This window comes from Psittacula echo, assembly GCF_963264785.1.
Source record: "Psittacula echo genome assembly, chromosome: 17".
NCBI lineage: Eukaryota > Metazoa > Chordata > Aves > Psittaciformes > Psittacidae > Psittacula > Psittacula echo.
Window position 1 is genome coordinate 1,367,096 of NC_137753.1, and position 23,143 is coordinate 1,390,238.

Here is a 23,143-nt window from a genome sequence, read left to right on the forward strand (position 1 = left end):
TGCCTTCTGGGGGCGGAGAAGAGACCTGGCGCACACGCGCGTGTGTGTGCGTAGTACGTACACCTCGAGCAGAGCATCTCGGCTCTTGCCCCTGATGGGCCCTGGTTGGCAGCAGGAGGTGCCTCGCAGGGTGCAGCGGAGCTGTAAGGGTGGTTGGGTGCTGCTTCCCCCCGGTGACATCAGGGTCAGGCATTAACATGCACTGTGGGAGTCCGCTCGCTGCTGCAGGGCCCACAATGAGGCGGTTGTTGGACTTGTTATCATAGTGGAAACTACTGTGCAATGAAAGCACAGTCATGCTGCCTCATGTTTAATTGAGAGATGGCAAATCTGTTCCCAAAATACTTCAACTACTTGTATTGTATGACAAATGTGTTTTTCTTTTCCCCTTCTTCTGTTTCCCTTCCCCCCCCCTTTTTTTTCCCTTTTTGGATGAAAAAAGGCTCAGTTTTCGTTACATATGAATGTTGCAGCTTAGCAATTGACTCCTCTTGGAAAAGTCCCCAAATGTTACTACCCTCTGAGTCTACCATTCTCACTCTTCAGCTTCCTCTCTCTTGTGTATTTCAGGCTGCCTTGGACTTGGGTTTGCTCCCCCCCTTTTCTTTTCACTTTGGCATGTTCAGATGTGGTTGTGTAATGTCCTTCTGGAGCTTGTTTCATGGTCCCACTGGCATTTGGCATGGTCAGAGGTGGGTTCTGTAGGACCTGGTCAGCAGGGGTGCCTTCACATCCAGACGTGACAAAGGCCACGTCCAAAGAAAGGCCCTTCAAAACTCCCTGTTTCTGTTAGCGTGGGACAGTCAGAGGCCTGGTTCTCAGTTTGTTTACCCTGAATTCCTCTTTACCTACCAGGGCTCTGGTGGCTCTTCACAGTAAAAATTCATGTTCTGGTGTCCTCAACAATAAAAAGGACATGGAACTGTTGGAACAAGTCCAGAGGAGGCCACGAGGATGATCAGGGGCTGGAGCACCTCCCGTATGGAGCCAGGCTGAGAAAGTTGGGGCTGTTAAGCCTGGAGAAGAGAAGGCTGCGTGGAGACCTCATAGCAGCTTCCAGTGTCTGAAGGGGGCCTACAAGGATGCTGGGGAGGGACTCTTCATCAGGGACTGGAGTGACAGGACAAGGGGTGACGGGTTCAAACTGAAACAGGGGAAGTTTAGATTGGATCTAAGGAAGAAATTCTTTACTGAGAGGGTGGTGAGGCACTGGAATGGGTTGCCCAGGGAGGTTGTGAATGCTCCATCCCTGGCGGTGTTCAAGGCCAGGTTGGATGAGGCCTTGGGTGCCATGGTTTAGTGTGAGGTGTCCCTGCCTATGGCAGGGGGGTTGGAACTGGATGATCTTAAGGTCCTTTCCAACCCTAACTATTCTGTGATTCTATGTTATGAAGTGCTGGGGTCTGCTGAAAGATGCTTCCAGATCATCACCACTTCCTGATGGGAGTGCTGGAGAATTACCTTTTCTTTTGGTTTTGCTTGGGTTAATCTGTTTGTTTCTAGTTTAAGAGGTGTCGTGAGGAATAGAAGGTGTGCAGCGTTCCCAGAGCTTTCTGTTTGACTGTTGTAGCTGTTGCAGATGAGATCCTTGGCCTGTGGAGTTCACTGGAACAATATCTGTGCTGTGGTAGCTCAAAGTGCTCACTGGAGGACATGGTAGTCCTAACGCAGTATTACAAACTAGTGATGCTTTTGTTGCACTTGAAAAGGTGCATTGCTGAGGGGTGGCTACCAGCCACGGCTTCTGGTGTGTGATGCCTTGACCTCAGGAAACTCAAACACTGGGCAAACAGTTCCTAAGTCAGGTTTTACCTTGATTACTCTTTATTTTGCCTACAAAATATACTGAGCCAGTTTAACCCATAAATGCTTACAGGGAACCTGGAGCAGCTCTTCCGTGTTTTCTTCCCTCTTTCCTTTACTAAAAGACATCGGCTGCAGTAGCCCCAATCCCGTATAATGTGGCAGGCCAGCAGTTAGCTTCCATCTCATCCTTCAGCAGCAGAGCAGGTTGTGCCACCAGTGTGAAGGTTCTCACCTCAGCCCTACCTGAGTCCTGTAGGTGAGGGTTACCCTTAAAGCATGCGAGCTCGGCTTTGTGAAACGTTGTCCCAGGAAGAGATTAACAAATGTTCACGTGAGTATTTCAGTGTGTTTTCTGCTGTTTCCCCTTTTAGGTGACAGCGAGATTGTAAATAATATGTACGAGACCGACCCTGATCTCCTTGCTGGCGAAAGCGCAGAGGAGGAAACAGAGGACAGTATTATGTCCCCCATTCCTGTCGGACCTCCATCACCCTTTCCCACCAGTGAGGACTTCACTCCCAAGGAGGGCTCACCTTATGAAGCTCCCGTCTACATTCCTGATGACATTCCAATCCCACCAGATTTTGAACTCAGAGAATCTTCGATTCCAGGGGCAGGGCTAGGGATTTGGGCCAAAAAGAAGATTGAAGTTGGGGAAAGATTTGGACCCTATGTGGCAGTACAGAGGAACACATTAAAGGAAACAAACTTTGGATGGGAGGTAAGCGCCTTGAATGTGACAATCACATTCATTTGTCTTCTGTGCAAACTGTTCATAAAGCGAGGCTGAGCCCTGCCTGGCTGAGGACAGAAGCAGTGACTTTGCTAATGCCATATTTCCCTGCGTTATTTTGCATCCCCCATTACATGCGGCATTCACAAAGCAGCAGCAATCCTTTCTAAGATAGCTTCTTGGGCTGCAGATGCTGTTCCAGCCCCATTTTGGAAGGGTGGTTTTAAATGCTGTTGGGTCACTCCTTAAAGAGCTGGTCATTTTCAGGTTGTGTTCAGGACTTGTCACAGTGGAAGGAATCTGATGAGTCGCATCATGTTCTGTAGTTGGGTGTGTTACCTTTGACTTCCCGTCCATGTTAGCTGTGCTGCCGTTATTAACTGCCCATAGAGAAGTAGCATGTACCCATTAACACCTTAGATGTTCTGGAGTTCTTGTTCTGCAGCAAAGATAAAGTAATGTGAAAGTCATTATTCCCTAAGAGCTGTTATATACTGGAGTTATGTATTCCCATTAATATACTGGAAATAGCTGCCTGTTGTTGGGAGGATACAGGTATGAGGCAGCTTGAGATTTCCTCTTGTATTGATCGTTTTAAGGTGTCTCTGGAACTAAGCACAGTTCTCCTCTAGGAATAGGCAATATTGATTATTTGTAGGCTGCAGTGTGGAAGTGGCTCCTACAGAAAGGTGAATTCTCTTCTTAGAGGTGGCATTGTTGGTTTTGTGTTGCTTTAAATCCTGATTTTTAGAGCCCGGTGCTGTCCTCCTTGGCTGCTAGAAGTCAGATCAAATTTGAGTAATGCAAATCTGTTTTTCTTCTATGACCTTGGCGAAACTTTGTCCTTGTTTTATATTTCTGATAAGAGTCTGTATTTACATTCATGCTTTATGAAACATTCCCCATATCCACTGCCCTGAATGCCAGCCCTGATAGAAGCCCTATCTGTTCACTTCACTCCACATTGACTTTGTGATACTGCTTATTTTCGTAGTGTCATTGGACAAACTCTCTGGGTACTGCTCCCATTGCAGCGGCATTCCTTTGTTCTCAGGTTTGGCAGGTACGTTTCATACCTGAAAGGAAGGACTGTTTGTCCTCCATCAGATGTCCTCAGATGCTGTCTTAGGCCCACCCTGCCACTATCTTTTCTGACTTTCCTTGTACTCAGAGATACCTCCTGAAGTTTTTCACTTCCCACTATGTTTAAAGGCAGTGTAGAAACCCGTTCTCAGTCGCTCAGTATCTTTGTCGTTTTACTTGGGAACAACATACATGGATACCATCTCGTGCTAAACGGGAGCTCATGTGATACATACTGTCTGCCTCTGTGTTGGTTTCTGAGCTGTCTCCTTTGAGTATAAGGTTGGAAAAGCCTTAAGGAGATGTTCTAGGCAGCTCCGCATGATATTACTTGTGTGAGGAAATTGTAAGTGGGGTTGTGTTTCTATCCTCTGTTAATAGAATTGAGTAGGCAGACCATGGGCAGCAAGGGAAGAGAAGGGGAGGAGTTTCATAGAATCCCAGCCTGGTTTGGGTTCGAAGGGACCTTAAATTCATCCAGCTCCAACCCCTGCCACGGGCAGGGACCCCTTCCACTGGAGCAGCTTGCTCCAAGCCCCTGTGTCCAACCTGGCCTTGAACACTGCCAGGGATGGGGCAGCCACAGCTTCTCTGGGCACCCTGGGCCAGCGCCTCAGCACCCTCACAGGGAAGAGCTTCTGCCTAAGGTCTTTAGCAACGTCTCAGTTTTGCTAGAAACTGCTCTTTATGCTGTTGAAGGGGACACATCTTCGTGCCTGTCTGCTATGGGTAGCATAAAGAATGAAACCGTGCTGGAGGAGACTATGGGGAGGTGTGCAGGAATCGTGTGTTTATTGCTGTTCTGTGGATTTTTGTAGTTAAAGCTTAAGCTTGATAATTCAGTGTATTAAAATGCAATGCCAATTCCAAAATGCTTCCGTTTGCACTTCACAGTTTAGATCTTTTTCTCCTGATTTCTCTAATTAAAAACCCAACAAACAAAACCACCCCAAAAAGTTGGGAGGGGCTGGAGAATGTGCTGTTAGGGGCTTTGATTTGAAAATGGATTTCTCTCTTCTACCCAAGGCATTAACACTGCAGAAACTGCTTTCTCTTTTCAGACTTCAGTCAGAGCAGGTTTGTGAAGATCAAAATGACACAAAGCAGTTAAGAGTACTGCTCTGAAGTCCTCACGAAACACTGCTGCTGTTTGGAGGTAGGGGCCAGCTCTTTTTCCGTCTGAATTGTTTGATCCGGACCTGGCTCCAATGTAAGACATCGAGCTCCAGGAGGTGGGAGAAGAATGTGATTTGCTGAAACTTTTGGCTTTGCTCGTTATTTCCCCTCATAGCCTAAACCAGCTCAGGGAATAGGGAATGCCGTGTCTGACTTGCCATATCTTCAAAGAAAGAGATGTGTAATAGATGCTTTTCCTGTTAGCCAGACAGGAGGGTTGTGACTGCGTGAATCCACGTCCTACTTGAACACAAGTCTTCGCTATCCTGTTTCTTTCTGTGTTTTTCCTCCAACATTCGCTTTGTGGAATATGTATTTAAAAATACTCTTTCTATTAAACCACACCCATTATTGAAGGGTTTTACCAGGGGATGGCAGGGAGTGATTCATGCTCATTTCATGAAAAGGAATGAGATGTGTCGGTGTTCCGGAGCTGATTCACTGAGTGCCTGTATAGTGTGATGCGTTTTCCCTCTGTGCCTCACTCCTGACACTGCTGTGCTCCTCGTGTTTATCTACCTTTTTGCCCCTAAAAGATACCACCCAAACCTGAAGCCTCGTGATTATTTAGTGTGTCATGATTGCATTTCTGCTCTCCTGATCCTATTACTTCCTTGCCTGCTGACACAGAACACACCATTCTGAGCCCCCCAAATAAATCACAGCGTCTTTTCCCTTTACTGCCTCAGGGACCTAAAGAGAAAAAGGAATCGGTAATGATTTTGATCACTTTGTTGAGTAAATAATGATATTGGTCATAGCACAGTTTATTTTGCTAATTGAGAGAAGAATGGGAATCACATCCCAGAGGGAAATCTAACAGCTGAATTCTAGGGAGTTTGGAATTAAGCTTTTAGCTCGGTTTGCTTCACAGGGTAAATGCCATTAATAAAATATAGTTATTAGTTCCTTTGTTTTATACTTTAAGAGAGATGATTTGCTGAAGCATGAGACTGATGTGTAAGGGGAAAGCTGCTGCTCTGCACGGGAAAAATCAGTGCTTTGATTTAATACTTTTGGGTGAAGATAGAAGCGGTCCCATGAAAGACAAATAACTGTGGAAAAAATAAGAGCTGGCAGCTAAGGATGCAGCAGGCGTTCCTGGCTTCCCAGCTGTGACAGTGGAAAACTCGGCTTTATAGTGACAGTGATTCAAGCTGTTCAACGTCCCCGTTCCCAAGAAATAGAATATTTAAACTGGGGGAAAGGGGAGAGATTTGGGGGTTGGTTTGTTTGATTTTTAGACTCATAAGTACCAAGGAAAATGTACTTCACACAACGGGTCTTGGTTGCTGAGAGAAGGATGATCTTGTGTTTCCTCAAGCCTAGAAAATATTAGGAATGAGACTCCAAGAATTCTTCTAACTGTGATGCTTTTGTCATGCTTCCCAGTTAAAAGAACACACAGCCCAAATTCCCTTGTTGCACTTTAAAAGCTGATTCAGTGTGTTAAAGCAGCATGTTCTTGGCTGTCCTGTTTCTTAACAATAGATGCTAAAAGAAGTAAGAGTCCTTTAAATGAGCAAAGAAATTCCCAGCCCTGTTTGCACTCATCTTTTGCTGACGTTCCTTCAACTTTCAGACTGAAAGGATGTGATGATATTTCCTTGTAGCTTTGCTTCATGTGTCTTCTGATTCATTCCTTTTCTCTGGTCCCTGCCTTTCCCTTTGGCTGGAGAGTAATGTTACTAGAACAGCTTCTATCACTCAGGGAGAAAGAGCTTATGAACTGCTGTTTCCAAAACCACATCTGATGCTCTTGCAGGGAATGAGCAGTGCTGGAAGGGGCTGAGGAATGGTGTGCATGGCCATTCCTTAGCTGGAGCGTGTTACCTACGCAGAAAACATTTCCCATGCAAGGTTACTCCACATTTCCTCAGAGTTTTGTTTGGCTGGAATGATTCTGAGAGAGAAAGGATCTGTGGGTTTGTAAGGTAAGCAGAACCTAAGAGCACTCTGGGGCTTCCCTGATATGCCCTGAGCCACCAGCACTCAGAAGCTATATATACATGTGGTATAAAACTCCAGACAGGCTTTGCTTTAGGCTGAGACCTGGCACTTAAGTGAGAAAAAAAGTAATCTGAAAGAGAAAAAAGAACTCACTGAACCTGGAGTATTTTAAATACTCTGCGATTACAGGCCAGTGAAGTTGCTCAGCTTTGTACATGGTAGATAGTGTCCCCTTTCCAAAGAACAACGGTGGCGAGAGCATCAGCACTTCCACTTTCCCCACGGTATATGGCTTTGTTTTGGTGGCAGGGACCATCATGAGAAAGGGAAGTGTCAGCTTCCAGGTCTGCCAGTCCTATGCCTGGTGTTAAAAGCATGCCAGTAGGCTCATGCTACTAGCTTTTGATTCAGAAAAGGAGCAACAAAGATGAAGCATGGAGGGATCAGGAGAAGCTGCTAATTGTATCAAAGGCAAAGTCCCATTCACTACAACTAAATCCATTGGGGGGGGGGGGTTAATTCATTAATTTGAACCCTGGATAGAAATGAAAAATGCACCTTTTGACATCCAAGTGAAGCAGCTGAGATTTGTACCATTTTTTGATGTTTCATCAAATGCTTCAATGTCAGGGTTAAAAGAGGAAGTCTTTTTTAGGCCCAGGAATGCCAAGATCTCTTGCTCTATCTTAGGCACGTCTCTAAAACATGGGTATATAAGGAATTAAGGAAAAAAACCCAGAAGAGACAGGGGAAGGGAATGACTAAGAATACCTCCTGATAGCTCTCCTTTATTTCCATAAGGGGTAATAACTCATGAGCAATCCGGCAGAGGGCACTTTCTTTAAATAGAACGTTCTGATTCACAAGCAGAAAAAGGAAATAAATATTTTCTTTCCGTCTTCGGGAGCCATCCATGAATCCCGACTTGTGGAGCAGCGTTCATCATCCAGCTGAAAGGGGAGAAAGGGGGAAACCCCACGGAAAGCTCAGTGGTGACCACAGGGTTTGAAAAATAGCTCAGTTTGTTGTCAAAAGCCTTGCAGAATACAGGGCATTGCTTCTTCCCCTGGAATGTTAACCTGCACAGGAACCCAACCTTTATTTTGTGCATTCCCAGAAAAGCCTGCCTGATGGAGCACTGGAACACAGTGGCTTTTGTAAAGGAGGTGATCAATAAGTTAAACTGTAAAGACATGGGGGGCTTTAAAGGAGGCACCGCTTGGTGGCCTCTTTCGGTTGCAATTTCGGAAGGTGGAAGCAGTGGGAAATAAGTTGCTTTGCAGTTCCTGGGCTGCCTCTGTGTGGTGATGGGGATGTGTTTGCTGTTTGAGAAGACAGTTCTTAGGCTGTTCACTAGTACATGCGACAGTATGGCAGTGAGGGCTCCAGCACAAGCTGGCAATGCAGGAATGTCCCCATGTTCTCTGGTGAGCTTGGGAGCCAACAGCTGAGGCCAGAGCTGCTGAACCTTTCCTTCTTACAGGTAGGCTGCTCACACTCGTGCTGTCCTGTACTCTGTGTTTCAGGTGTTCACCTGTTGTTTTCCATGGTCTTTTTACGGTGTATCTTATCCCTAGCCCCTGAGTTCCAGCAACCTTGTGCTAAGGCATTAGAGGAAGTCATTAGGCAACTTGGAGTCAAGGCTTGAATACTTAGAGCTGTGTTAAAACTCCAAAGGCTTGTGCCATGAGCAAACCTTTCAGTGAACCTCATCTGAGTTCCTGGTTAATCATAAAGTCTGAAGGTTGTAAATTCAGTTCCTTCACCTCAATCTCTGCGATACAAGAAGTAACAACAGTGAAATTTCAGTGGAAAATGTGATGTTAATGACTTCTAGGGAAATCACGTTCTCTGTGTAATTTGGCGCCATCCTCCTCTTCCCATAGCAAATACGGAGCAGCACCAAAACTGTGGAGAACTACATGTAATAACTCTTACTTTGTGGAATTTAGCACTTTACACATCTTGGCACCTCAGTTGCTTCTGATCTGGTGCTGGAGATGAGGGAGTTACGTTGTTGTATGGAGAGGAGGAAATGAAAAGTTGGGTCTGTCACTTTCTGAAGCAGCAGGACACAGGTGGGTCCTTGCTCTTCACTTGTTACCGTACCATTTACTTACTCATCCTTTCCTTTTTTGTGTGTTTCATCACAGCAGAGCACTGGGACCCGTACAAAGGATGAGAGTCCTTGTACTCAGAGTTTACTGCTTCAAAAAACATGGGCTGTTTGTCCAGGGAAGGGGTGAAGCTAAGCTTGAGTCACCTTCAGAAGCCTTGGTGGAAGGAGCGCGTCTGCAGGAGGTCTGGTGGTCAGGAAAGCAGGGAAGTGTGGAGTGGAAGGAGCATTTCCATGCATTGGGAATCTTGCTAGTACCTGTGTGCTTTGTTTCTCAAGCTGTGGCTAAGGCCAGCTGCTCTGGGAAGCATCCTTGTAAAATGACCACCTCCACTTCTTTGTGCATCTCTCTCCATCTCCTGCTTCTCTCTGTCCTCTCTGAAAGCAAAGGGATGACGGGATGGTCTGAGGCACAGGAGTGGGAGCTGGTTGGTGTAACGGGGTTCCAGACGGGTGACAGAACACTGGCCATTTAATGTGTTTGCACTGATCGGAGCCATGCACCTTCAAGTGGGATGTGTAAACAAGGGAGAGGCCTTTCCCTCCCGAGGAAAGCCAGTCTGTGTACATGTCAGAACTTCCTCTCTTTGCCCCAGAGAAGCACAGGCTGCTCCTGGCAGCACGGTGCCGGTGAAGTGAATCCCCAGTGTGCCCTGGAGGCAGCATTGTGTGTAGTAAATGCTGCTGTAGTCCGAAGCCCTGATCTTTAAGAACCACCTTTGTGTTTAATGTATTTTATTCACTTTCTGATCCAGAAACTGCAGTGTTCAGCCACTGGTGCCTGCGTTTGTGCCAAGGCAGTTTGTTCAGCACACAGAAGTGGGTATTTTCTTCCTTCGGATCTGATTAGCGAGCACTATGTCTCTTCACTTTCAGATAATGCCGGAGCAAGTCATTGCTTTAATTGTACATCTTATTGTGTCATCCCTGTTCAATCATGTTCAAAAATACCTACATTTCACCCTTGTCCCCCACCTCCCTTTTCCCATTTAGATCTCACTGAAGTCCATTCTACCTTATCAGCACAGTAATTTCATGAGCAGAGCTAGGATTTCTGCCGTTTAGGCCCCGGCCATTGTCTGTCGCAGCTGCAGTCAAGATAAACCCTCACCCAGAACAAAGTTGGAATGACCTTTTACAAGCAGAATCTGCCTTGTTTCCCTCCAGACTAATTTATCAGCCTTCATTTCAGCCTAGTCTCTCAGCAGAGGCCTGAAAGAACATTACAGAGAGCATGAATGAACAGGGGGATTAAGATGCTTGGCTAGTCCCTCTTTTTCATCAGACACCTTCTGGATTTACTGAGATGTAAGCTGTAAATGACCGTAAGTGGTGAACTGCCTTAAACTTGGAGTAAGGGAAGGGTGGGGTGGGGGAATCACCAAAGCCAAATGTTTGGAAGAGTGATGTGGGGAACTGGATAAACCTCCTTGAAGTCCGAAAGTGGTCGATCTGAGCTGTAAGGAGGTCCCTGGCTTTGCTGCTGTTACACAGGGGCTCGGTGATGGCTGTCCAGGCTGTCCCTGCAGGACGCAGGGATGAGGCATGGGATGTGCCCGGATCTGCCTCGCAGCAAGATGGGCTCCAGCTTTTCAGAGCTGTTAACCGGGGGTTCTCGCAAACTTAAACCCGATTTATTGATTTACATCCGTGTCTACTGAAGGTGGTTTTGTGCAGCAGAGCGGTGTAGTTTCAGTGCTGCAAGAGCTGAAACACTTTTCAAGTGAACTTTACAAGTGTCAAAGGGCTTGATATGAAATAAAGGATCCACTTTTAGCTGACAACAGCCATAGTCCAAAGGATTTGCTGTGAGGAGGGGAATAGCTGTTTGTCTCTTAAAGGAGGGGAGATTTGCCAGCTATAGTTTGGCTGAGTATCCTGCCTGTACCATGCAGGCAGCTGCTGTTGGCCCTAGTAGAATTGGATAATTCTGCCCCTAATATCATTAGACACCAGATACCTTTTTAGTGCTTTTACCTTTCAGCTCTCTTCATCTTTTATGTAACAAAAACCTGGTTTTTAACAACTTTGAAACATTCCTGTCAAATCACAGCCTGCTCAGATGATTGGGAGAACCCTTGTCTGTAAAACTGGAACCATTGTGGTGGATAACTTCAAGTTCACTTGAAAGCTTTTGCAAGGGAAGAATTAAATGCAGCTCCAGTGACTTAGGCTTTGCTGTTGGTAGGGGTGGTTATTACCAGTGCTGTATTACTCACTGTATGAGTGTCTTCTACTGTCAGTTGAGGAAGCACAAAGGCTGACAGTAGATGGCCGGGCCGTCCAAGGGGCAGGAATGTCTCCATATAAAGCTGTAACACCAGCAGGTGTTGCTTGCACCTTTGGTGGGTTATTTGAATGGGTGTATTTTTGGAATAGTTCAGGGGGTTGGTGAAGAAGATGGGAGAGGCAAAAGATGGAATTGGGCAAATGAGCCACAGGGCAAAGCCCTCAAATGCAGTGGTTTGTGATTAGGTCAGAACAATCTTGACTGTGCTAAACCTTGGGAAGGCTTCTGGTTTCATTTCACTGTTTGGGTGAAAGTTTAGGCTGTGATTTCTTTGTATCTTCTGCATTGCCAACCCATATTTGTGCCCTTGCAGCCTTTTAGCCAGTATTGTGAACTCCTGGGATTTTTAGAGTTGATGGGATCCTTATTTTTGCTCCCAGCAGTGGTTGTGTTTAATCTGTTATTGAGAAAGCTTAATAATGCACAAGGACTGCACTGTTACGAAGCTTGCATCTTGTCTATTTACTTGCATTCAAACAAGAGCTGTGTGTATCTCTTCCCTTAAATACTAACTGAAGTATTGTTCTCAGTAGTGATTTACAGACACTTCCACTCAGAAGTTATCTTTTGCTATTGGTAAGTGCTTATATCGTCTCCAAAATGAATTTCAGCAGTGTGAAGGGAGATAAAGGAGAGTTAGCGAGGCAAAATGCACATACTTTAAACAGGATGGATTATTTTTGGCTCTTTTCCAGTTTCCTGGGAAATGGATAGAAAGAAGCTTAATTTCTTATAGACCACTGCAGCTGTGTTGGGTTTTAATAAGCATAAAGCTTGATTAAAACAAGGCAGGAAGTTCAGATCCGTGTCGAGTTGTCTCTGTTCTTTGGAGCAGAATTGGGTTTTACTGCTGAGTGGACCAGCAGCACCAAGGATAGGCAAAACCAATCGCAGGTTAACTCCATTTAGAGAAATGTGTGGTCATGTAATTTGGTGTGTCCAGGGAAGAGTGAGCTGAGCTGTGTCTGTGTGATGCCGAGCTCCAGGCTGGTGCTCACAACACAGGTATGGGGGAAAGAGTATGGGAGGACAGCTAAAACTTCCAAGAGGATTGAGTGACTGTTCTAGGAGGAGAACTGGAACCTCTGGGTTTGCTGAGTTTGGAGAGGAGAAAGCATAGAGACCTAAAATCCTGGTAACAGTGATACCTGATAACACCGAATGGTGTCCCCAGGTAAGAGCCCCACGTGCAGGCTCTGGGCAGCGCTGTGCCAGTATTGCTATTGCAGATCTCATTGTCAGCCTTTTTACTGACTTGGGGGTGACTTCCTGCTGAAGTTTCAGGTTTAGAAATTGGAGCCAAAGGGATTTCTTTTCCTGTCTTTGCCTGGTTTTCAAAATTGCTTCATTTTGTAAAGGCCTTGTGTGTGTGTGTGTGATATATAGCAGCAGATGTGTGTATATATATATACATATATATGTGCTGATATATATCAGCATGTGTAAATTTACTGCTTACTATAAACTGTAATTGGCAGGAGCAGAAATATAGTGAATTCAGAATGTGAATGATAAAATACTGATACTGTGTCCTTTAATTTATTACCTGTATTATTCCCACTCTACGTTTTCCACTCGGTTCTCTCTCCTTCATGAGTTGTGTTTTCACTAGACTGGCATTTTCCTACTCTGATGAATTAACTGTCAATTGAAGTTAGTGAGATAAATCAAAACAAATGGACACACTGCTCCATATTGACTTTCTTACTGCCTGATTCTGAAAAGCACTTTCTGAGCCCTGTGCTGCTATTACGCTCACTTGGTTCTAAGCAAATGTACAAGAAGGAAGGGCTGGGGGAAGGTGGGTGTTTAATAGCCATCAATTACACTTTCACTATCTTCATTTTATCTGGGATCTTGTCAACAATGAGACCTGTTCCATTTACCTAGATAGAAGACACTTGGCATTGTGTCAGAAAGCTGAATGCTGAATGGCTCTTGGGAAGCATACATCGACGTTTAGGTCTTTAAAATGTGGTCTTAATCTACACTAGAAGAGAGGGTTTGGAACAACTGCAATAGTTGAAGTAAAAAAGGAGGACACATCTTTATCAGGAGGGGCTGTGCGCAGACACCATAGCAGAGACAGGTCTCTGGTCTGATGGAGTGAGGTTTAGTAATGTTTGCTGTGTGTAATTACGTAGTCAGTGGATAGGGGACTTCAAGATGTTGAAGTTTTTGCCTAGATCCTGAGATAGCAGAACTGTTTCTAGCCTGGCTTATTCTGTTTGTGCAAGCAGATGAGCTCAGGCCCCCAGTAACTCAGCTTTGTCCTGCTTAGACAAAACAGTGTACTGAAGTAATTGGTAAAACAAATGTGAGATACAGACGTGTTTAAGACTGTTCCCTCTGCAGACATGGTAAAACTCTCCCAGTAAAGAACACATGGTTGCCTGGGTACAGGCGTTCACTTTGTTGTCATCCAAGCCATAATCGCGTGATGGGAAAGGGGTTGATTGTTTTTAAATAATGAGAGTAGAAAATCCATCTGCATGTCTCAAGGAGTGCTGCTGTGCAGGGCTGCACGGATCAAACGCTCACCCTACCTCCTTAGCCCCTCTGCATGGCTTCAATAATAGCAACAAGCATCTGCCCGTCATACAGTAAGTGTTGAAGCTCCTTTTGCTATTTGCTTCCTTGTATCTTAAACATCCGTGTCTTAATACTTGGCTTTGAAATGCATTCTAGAGCAAGCAGGTTTGTTTTTCCTAGCTGTTGCCTCGTGATGGTGGGTTGTGTGTTCTGTGTAACCAGCACCATGTGTAGCAAAGCAGTTTAACACCACCTCACCTGGGAGAGATCTCACAAACTTCAATTCAAGAAGTAAAAGGTTAAAACCAAATGTATGTGCAGAGGAATGGATGGTGGAAAGGGGTAAAGCCTCTCAGCAGTAGGTTAATTGGAGAGTGGAATACCAGTGTAGATGGGAGCACATAGTTTCCTTGGACAATGTGCTAAAGAACTGGGAGCTGGGAAGGACCAGCTGGGATTGTTAGTGAATTAGCTGAAGTCAGAAACTGCTGAATGGAGCAAAGAAGTAAAGGGGAAATGAAGGTTAGGGTATAATTCAGTCTAAATTAGGTGGGCCATTCACAATGCATAAAAGGGCTCTGAGCTTCCTTTCTTGGGGAAAATGGGTAGGAAAGCTCACTTTTATTTGGATGCGTGTTGAGTGGTTGATTTTAAGAATGTGCATACCTAGAGCCTACTTTTTGGAAGTGCATTATCCCACATGAGTTTGGAGGAAGCATTGAAAATGCCATGAGCCTGAAAGACAACAGGTTTAGTAAGAAAGGCTCAACAACCGTTACGGTGCAAGAGCATGTAATGTTAATCTCTTAGGAACTGAAACAAATTCTCTTCATTTGTTCTATCTTTGGTGCTTGTTATTAGTGATGAAAAGTCTGTATCTGATCGCCTCGGAATCCTGGTGCTTGAAATCTGCTCTGGCTTTGTCCCTCCTCTGCTAGTTATTTTTGAAGAGGTTTATTAGAGCATTTGTGGGCTTTCATTAACTTCCAAGTTTTGTTTCTAAATAGCTATACCATTGCGAGTGATGTGGCAGACAGCAAATGTCCTTGGAGGCTGGATTTGTTCTACCTTAAATGATGAAGCAATAGGGAAGCCCCTCTCTTGCCTGAACATAGTATGCTAACAGTGAATTTCGGATGGCATCTCCACACAGCACTGAGCGGGCGAAGGCAGCTGTTAGGTGATGGGGTAAAGCTCTGCAAAATCAAAAGCAAAATTAGGAGCAGAGGCAATAAACATTTGTTTGCTTGTTCTGAGGGGATGCCAGGTCTGCAAACCTCTGCGATGCGGATGGATGCGGGTCTGTGGAGGGCAGCTTGTGGCCTCGCCACAACCGGAGGAGCCTGGGGTGAATGGGAGCAGCAGTTGGCTGGCAGCAGTGGATGAAACCATTTCAAAGCTGAGGGTTTCTCAGAGCAGCTACGAGAAGAACCTTCCCCTCCTTGTCAGAGCTGGCTCGTGCCTCTGTGCACTGAAAGTGTGTAATCACCAGCACAGTCACTTGAGCCACCTCCGACGGCTTCAGTTATTTCATCTGTTGAATACTATCTTTGGAGCAGGGTAAATACAAACAACATGCTACAAGTTTATGCAGGGTGCACGCTTTGTATAGAATCAGTGGTAAATGCAAAGGAAGTTTGTGGTTGTAGGTATTTTTCATGTTATAAAAGATACCTTCCAATGATGCTTGGCTGTGATGCATTTCTGATGTGATGGGAAGAGTTTTGCTGCATCCCTGCTGGTGTTGGGGCATTAGGTTTCTAGGTGGACCTTCCAACTCCTTTGTCCTCAGTTTGCTCAGTGTCCCCAGAAGTGCATCATCCATTTGATCGCAAGAATCCAGTGTTCTTCAACTTTGCAAGTATTTCAAAGCTCTTTCAAGATCCGCATTAATGTGCTCTGGATGTTGTCTGTGAATGTAAAGTGATTGTAACTTCAGTAACGTGGTCATTGTGGCTGTGCAGAGCACACCAAAGTGATGGAGCACTTAGCTCCATCATAATACTGAGTTTCTGTTTCAGAAGCCTGGGTGATGCTGATGCTGTGTATGATGAACCTGCCTGCAGAGACATTGTGTCGGATCATTAGTAAGATAAAACCTGGCTGTTGGTATTCTGGTTTTATCAGACAGGAGGTGCTGCTTAAGGCTGATTTTATCAGTGTGCAACTCCAGAAGTGCTGTGGCTGGAGGTGGAATGTTATTCCCCCCGTGCCACAGCCCAGGCTCATTTCTCTGCTCACTCTAAAGGCTTATGTCAAGCCCAGTCAATTTAAATGAGATTCAGAACTGGAAGAGCAATAAGTGTTCAATCAAAGTATTTGATAAATCACTTAAACAATCTTGCAGATTGCAAATTCTGTAAATGCAAGTTCTGCACTTATTCAAAACTAGTGAATGTGACAAGACTGAGAGACAGCAAAGTCAAAACAGCAGGAAGAAAAACTCCGCTTCTTTGATGAGATTAAAATACCAGCAATTGAAGTGGTGAGCAGGTAGGACTGTGCTGCTCGTGTAGCTTTCTAACCAATTCTTGAGCATTTACAAGGAGAATATACAGATGGGATAAAGAAGAGAAGGCTGATTTGATGATTGCGGCATAATTTTACCTTTACTTTGGGGTATGTGTGTTTTCCTTAATATCTTGAATGGCATAATTTAGGTGGTCAGGAAAGTTTTCTCTCTTATTAAATGGAATGACAAGTGACTGTAAAAGCAGGAGAAGGGAAATCTCAACAAACCCCAGATTGCTTTGAATGCTAAACAATTTTTCTTTGGTTACTCAGACCATGGCATGAGCTTCCTCAGGGGGAATTCATTCTGAGAAGTGTCTCCACATGAAAGGTACAAACAAAGTGTTAAAGCAGACTCTTTGGCTTGACTTTAAACTGGTCTGTTCCCCTCTGCAGCCATGAATGTGTCCAGCTGCGTACTTCATAATTTCTTTAGTACAATTTCAATTATCCCAAAGCAATATGGAAGAAATTAAAGCAAATATTGTTTTAGTGGCTTCCAGAATGAAATGTTGCATTTTCCTCTTCAACCTTTTCCCATCTTATTGAAGGAAGAAGTTCGGCAGATTATGATGGGAGAGGAATGCACTTACCCTCAGTACCAACACAAAGGCAAGGAGCAAGATTTGCAGTGAATTTTCATGCTTACCAGAAGGAAGATGAAAAATCACATCATTTTAGGCTGTAACTAGTGTTGATGTTCAGCATTTTAGTCTAAAAGAGTTGTTGGTTTTGTGTATCTGTTCAATCTCATCATCTTTGTTCTTAATTGTAATGTGAGGGGGGCTTTTCTTAGGATCCTGGTGCCCGATTTTGCTTGCATCCACCATTAGTGAATTTCTCATCCTCAGGAATCAGGAGTTCGATCCCTTTTTGCTAAGGTTACAGTAGGAGCTGGTTGACCTGAAATCTGTGCTGCTCATCCCAGGCATTTATTGCCAAGGACATCAGCAAGGGACTGATTTCTTTGTCTCCTTTCCCCACCTGTTTTACTGCAGGTGTGAAAGTGCTTAAGGCTTGGATGCTGAGAACACATACATCTATTTCAGACAGTGCGAGGCCCGGTTTGGGAAAGCTTTGAAGGACTCTGAGATGGTTGAATGAAAACTATTGTACTAATAGCAATGTATTAGAAATTACACGGGATAACATTTTGTCCAGCTTGAAGTTGGGCAGGTTTTCATCATGCTGGACTTGCACACATCCATATGGACACACACACGTACTTAAGCCTCCCAAACAGAAGTGCTGAAGGTCCTTTGTGTCACTTTGGTGATAGGCTTGCTGTGACCTCCTGGGTCTGAGAATGGTTCAGGCAATTCTCTCTTAGTTAAACCAGTTTTCCAAAAGCTACCCAAATACAAGTGATGTTAATAAATTAGGAAAGATTTGCATTCTGGGCCAGGGGCTACTGCAGTGCCTTATTCTATTAAAGAAATCATCATTTTGAAACCACACTAGAATGTACTTCACACATGTGGATACAATCATTAAAAATATTCCCCCTGAACTTCAAACCAATCTTTTCCTCTTAAAAAGGAGGTAATTTTTAAGACTTGCTAGCAGTCATTATGCCTGCTCCCATAAAATCTGTACGGTTAGCACATTGAACACATATTAGTTAATGGAAATCAGCAGCTGCAAGGACCCATATAAAACTACGTGGTATGTACAAGGTAGAATTACTTTAAGCTCTAGCTTGGCTCGCAGGATGCCAGTGCCTTTCTTCTCTGGTATGTCCGTGCTCAGTCTGGCACAGAAGAGAGGTTAAGCTCCGTGTGTGCGTGCAAGTGTGTGTGTGCGTGCGTCTGTTGTTTCTTTCTTCTTGAAATGCTTCACCACAGTAGGCAAAATGGATGAAACACAGAAAAAGAGAGACAATAAATAGTTTCCTAACCTGGCCTGGATAATGGAGAAAGTTCGTTAGATTTATTAATCCTCATTTTCCTTTGGACTGTCAGGCTTAGAGTGACAGTAAAAAAGCTTGTGACGACTTTGGCTAATTTGCACTCCATTCACTTTCTCATGAAAACCCATCAGGATGACTGAAGAACTGCTCTGCAATTGACCTTATTCAATGGCAGAGTGATATACTGGGAAACAGGCCAGTTTTTACAATGCCGAAAAGAGCAAATTGGACGGAATCTTTGTTCCTCTCTTTTTTTCTCTTTCCTTTTTATGCCAGTCTTGCTCTAGTTAAGCTCTCTCATTTGTTCCAGCCATAGCTCTAGGGCTCAGGTCACCCTCTGTGGCTGCCATTGCAGGTGATCACTGGGCTGCTTGTCTTAGATGCAGAGAGGAGGGAGAAAGGGAAAGGCTGGAGGACTCTGCCGCAGTGAAAACGTGGAAGAGGTTGTGCTCAGCCAGATGTGCAGGGCGAGGAGGCTGCTTTTGCCTTTGCACACACAAATCGCTGGTGCCCAAACAGGCTGTGTGCACCCAGCAGCCAGGAGGGAGCTGCTGTCATGGGTGGTGTTTTCCTGTTGTTCATGGGGTGAGGCATTAAAACTGGAGGCTGGTGGTGGCTGTGGCAGAGCAGAAGAGGGAGGAGATTCTGTACTCAACTGTTCCGTGTGCCTTTTCCTCACATCTAACCCAGGATCTTTCACTCTCCCCCATGCAAAGAAGAAGGAGGAGACTCCCTTCAAGGCTGGCAGCAGGGGGGGCACAGGGATAACTGAACCCTTAAATGAACGTGTAGCGTTTTATGCAGAAGAGAACAGTGGGGAATGAGGCTCTGAGGTTAGCACATGAGCAGTCAGTGTCTGGCACAGTCCGCATTTATCTGGGGAGATGGAGAAAGGCAACACAATTTGCACTAGAACTCGTTAATCCTGATCATCCAAAGCCCCACCCGGTGCAGTTCACAGAATCCCAGCCTGGTTTGGGTTGGAAGGGACCTTAAAGCTCACCCAGCTCCAACCCCTGCCACGGACAGGGACCCCTTCCACTGGAGCAGCTTGCTCCAAGCCCCTGTGTCCAACCTGGCCTTGAACACTGCCAGGGATGGGGCACGCTTTGTTATCAAAATGGCATATGCAGGGTTAATTCCTATTGAAATGATAGGCTTTGGGAAACTCTCTTCTCTCTCCAAAGCGGTACCACCTTCTCCTAACGTCCAGAAAGCCTTGATCTGAGCGTTCCCTTAAAGCACAGTGTGTAAGCCTCCTGCAGAAGGGCTGCAAGCATCAGTGTATTTGGGGTTTGAAAGCAAACCAGTGGGCTGGAGACCAAGGTGTGTGTTGAAGAACAGGGAAAGCAACAAAGCTTCTTCTGCTGATGGTCTGGAGGCAAATACTCACACGAAGAACAGGTTCTATAGACGGAGCGGGCCTTCACGCGCAGGATAAGCCTAGGGAGAGGTGAGATCTCCTCTGCTGTGCCCCACTGTCACTGTTGGGTGTTTCTCATGGTACAAGAAGTCTCTGTGGCTATTTCGGAGCTCTGGTGGTTGATGGCCTTGAGTGATGCGACTTCCGCATCCCGCTGTTTCCACACGCTGCGCGGAGTCGCTGGCACCGTTCTCGTCTTCCCTCTGTCATCTCCTTGCCCTCCTCCTTCGGGTGCCCTCAGGTCCTCCAATTTCCCCTTCTCTCTCTATCAAATTCTGCCCATGTCCGCACCCTCATTAATCAATGTCAAGTCACAGAGTGTACAACAAGGGCTGTATTCTTCAACTGCCCCCTCAGCCCTCATACATCCCATTGTTCCAAAAAACTGATTCAGATGGCAAGAAAACAGCCGATGCAGCACATAAAAGAGATGAGACAGAAATGAAAAGAATCAAGGAGGGGAAAGAAAAAAAAAGAGGAGGCATTTTTTTCCCCTGAAACACTCGAATAAATACTCGGCAATGATAATTTAAATTATTCATACATTTATGAAAACATCCATTGAAAAGTGAAGTGTATGATGCTCTTTGTCTACTTTACTTGTCTCTTGTTTGTGATTAACCTTTACTGTAACTTGGGCTGGCAGTGCCACGCTCACAAAGACCAGACTTTTCCTTCCATGGGAAAAAATGTTTCATCGTATCCAAATGAAAAATTAAGTGGAGGTATTTAGTGCTGACGTGGCAATTTGTTGCAGAGCGTTAAAGATGCAGCATTATCCGTGCCTGTGGTCCAAACACTGCCTGGTAAAGAGAAATAATAAATGGACAAAGCCAGCTTTTACCAGCGGGTTCCCTTCCAGCCTCGTTTGACATCTATCGTACTTCCAGCACCATGACGTGCTTCAGGAGCCAGGGAGCTCAACACCACACGGTGCACGGGACTTGCCGCTCTCAGATGCGTGCATGAGTCTGTGTAGATGAACATGTACAAACCCAGGCTCGGAAATGGAAGTGAAGCAGGCAGCTTGGTTATTTTGGTTACAGCTCATAGATGGGCCTATTCGTAGAGTAGAAAAATCCGTCAGAAGAGGTGGGACATTAGAGACCCGACACCCTGTGCAAGTCCTGATGGTGTTTCTTTTGCCTGTTAGATCAGCTTGTTTGCTCAGACTCATTGCACTTCACGAAACCTCAGTCTGCAGCAAGATGAGAAGCAGGATATTAAATGCCAATAGTGATAAACAGTCAAGTAGCAGAATAAGTTGGGAGGTTTGGAAAGTTCAGCTCCGTGGGGATTGTGGTTCCTTTGGGGTATCTCTACAGTTCTTCCTTATTTCAGAGACCAAGAGCAACAGTCAAAGCAAAGCTTCTCTTGCAGCGTTTGTGTCTTGCTTGTAATTCATCAAATTTCTCCCCGATTTCGAGCCCAGCGAGGTCTGGATAATGTCATATAATTTATAGACAATCATCCCAGCGTTTTTTACTCTCAAGTGAATGTATTTAGTCCTGCAACTCTGCATTTCTGCCTCTCCAGAGCGGGTTGATTACGTGGGAGGGGGAGCCATTGTCTAGCAGTCAAAGCCAAGGGATTTTAAGCAAAGATCTAGTTACTCTTGTGTTGACTCTGCAGCTGACTCCGTGTGTGACCTTGGACATGTCACTTACTCTCCGAATGCTTCACTTCCTCCTGTAAATGGATCCAGCAGTGCTGAGCAGATGCACGGAAGGGTGTCTGGGTCTTGGTAAAGCATTTTGAGATCTCTCTCCTCATGGGTGCTGTTGGCTCTTGGCAGTTGAAACGGATGAGCTCCTCAGTGGTGGGGTTGTGCTGAGTGTTGTCCCGGTGGCGCTCATCTCGGGAACTTTGTGTCTTCTTTCACTTCCCACTCCTGCGTTTTGTGTTCCAGGATTTGTAGTTTCCCTGCCGAGCTCTTCCTGTACCAAGCGACTCTGAAGGTTTTCCTTTGCATCCATCTTGTCCAGGATTTGCTGGGTTTGTCTTTTAATGGGGTCTCTGGGTCTGTCTTTTACCGAGGTGAAGCCTGTGCCCTTGTTTCAACAGAAAACATTTTTGGTAAATCCACTAATGGATAAATCTACTAACAGAGGCTGTCAGCCACAGGATACAGTATTTATATAGAAAGTGTGGTGGAAACCTGTATATTAAAAGAGGAAAGGAACTGGAGCAAAAGTCCTAAATCAAACTGCTGGCAATGTTCTGTCTTGGTGTGTATTTCTTGCTAGGCTGTGATTCCTTTTGCTTGGAAATTATCCAGAACTTCCTGGCTCGGTGATCTGGGATACTTTTCAATGTACTGGATATATGGAGCAATGAGCAGACTTCAAAAGGTTCTGAGATTTTGTGGGGACTATAGAGAGATATCCAGAGTATCAGTTCCTTTTCTCAGCTGATTTGCATAAATCCTCCTTCACTGCTTCCAAGGCTTTCTGTAGTTTCTGAGCAAGAAATGGGGATCAGATCCCTCTCATTCACACTTGAAGTTTTTTGGGATCAGTGGTGTGGAGCCTGCTCACCCTATGGCAGAGAGCTTTGCACCTTGGCTCTTCTCACGCATAGAATCCCAGACTGGTTTGGGTTGGGAAGGACCTTAAAGCCAAGGGCAGGGACACCTTCCACTAGAGCAGGCTGCTCCAAGCTCCGTCCAGCCTAGCCTTGGACACTGCGAGGGATGGGGCATCAGCCTTTTGTTAATCAATGGGCAGGGTATGGCCATGCAGAAATTGCCTGAGTTGTGCTGGTTGGTAGTAGGAGCTATAGGAAGGGAAAACCTCCTCTGTATTCACACCCACAAAGCCGTCCCTAGGGTTCTCAGTTGTGAGTTTGGATGAAGATGATTTAATTGGGTCTGATTCTTCCAAGCACAAAGTTGCCCTGTTACTGACTGTCAGTGCTGTAGTTCATGGGTAACCACTGCCCCTCATTTTCTGCCAGCCCTTTCTGGCCTGAGGAATTAGAACTACTTTTTCCTTGCATTCCTGTGGTTCAGAACTGATCCCTGTGTGATCCCTCCCTCCGTGGCCATCCCTGGATCCCCCCGCACCCCATGGCTTTGCCTGTAGAAGGTACGGAGGTTCCCGTTGTGCTGCGCTCCCTCCTCCCGCCCGGCCACCAATGCTGGGCTCTGGGAAGGTAGCCAAATGCCACTGAGGACACTGGAGCAATAAATCATCCTCCTTCCAACATCTGCAGGCCCCAAAGGCTAGCCCCTTGCGATGATGATCTCGCCTCCCACCCCCTGCTTTTTATCCTGTCCCTCTCTGACAAAACACCTATTGTCACAGCCTGAGTGAAGAAGAGTCCTTTTTCCTTCACAAAGGCCCTCTGAGCCAAGTTGTGAGCTGCCAGAGAAGATGCCTATGTCTCGGCAGGGAGTCTATATCTCACTCTTTTTCTCTGTAGTTCATACTTTTTCTCTCTCACGGGGGTCACCCAAAGCCTTTCACTCTGGCTTCATATTCACATAAAGACATCAAGAAAAAGAAAAACCACACCAGAAAGAATTATTAGGCATGGCTGTCAAATGCTTTGGGGGGGGGGTGGGGGGAGTGTAGGGGGAAAGAACAGTAACTCTTTATGTGCTGGCATTGTTA

At 45.4% G+C, this 23,143-nt stretch overlaps 1 protein-coding gene across 2 annotated transcripts in view; it reads left to right on the forward strand.

The window, feature by feature from the left end:
- PRDM16 (PR/SET domain 16) overlaps positions 1–23,143 on the forward strand; it is a gene marked incomplete at both ends in the record, with an annotated part of 259,353 nt that overhangs the window by 98,555 nt on the left and 137,655 nt on the right. For both annotated transcript variants that reach the window (XM_080631354.1, XM_080631355.1), the window contains one exon: positions 2,178–2,527. In XM_080631354.1, the coding sequence (XP_080487480.1) occupies positions 2,178–2,527 (350 nt within the window). The remainder of the gene's footprint in view (positions 1–2,177; positions 2,528–23,143) is intronic.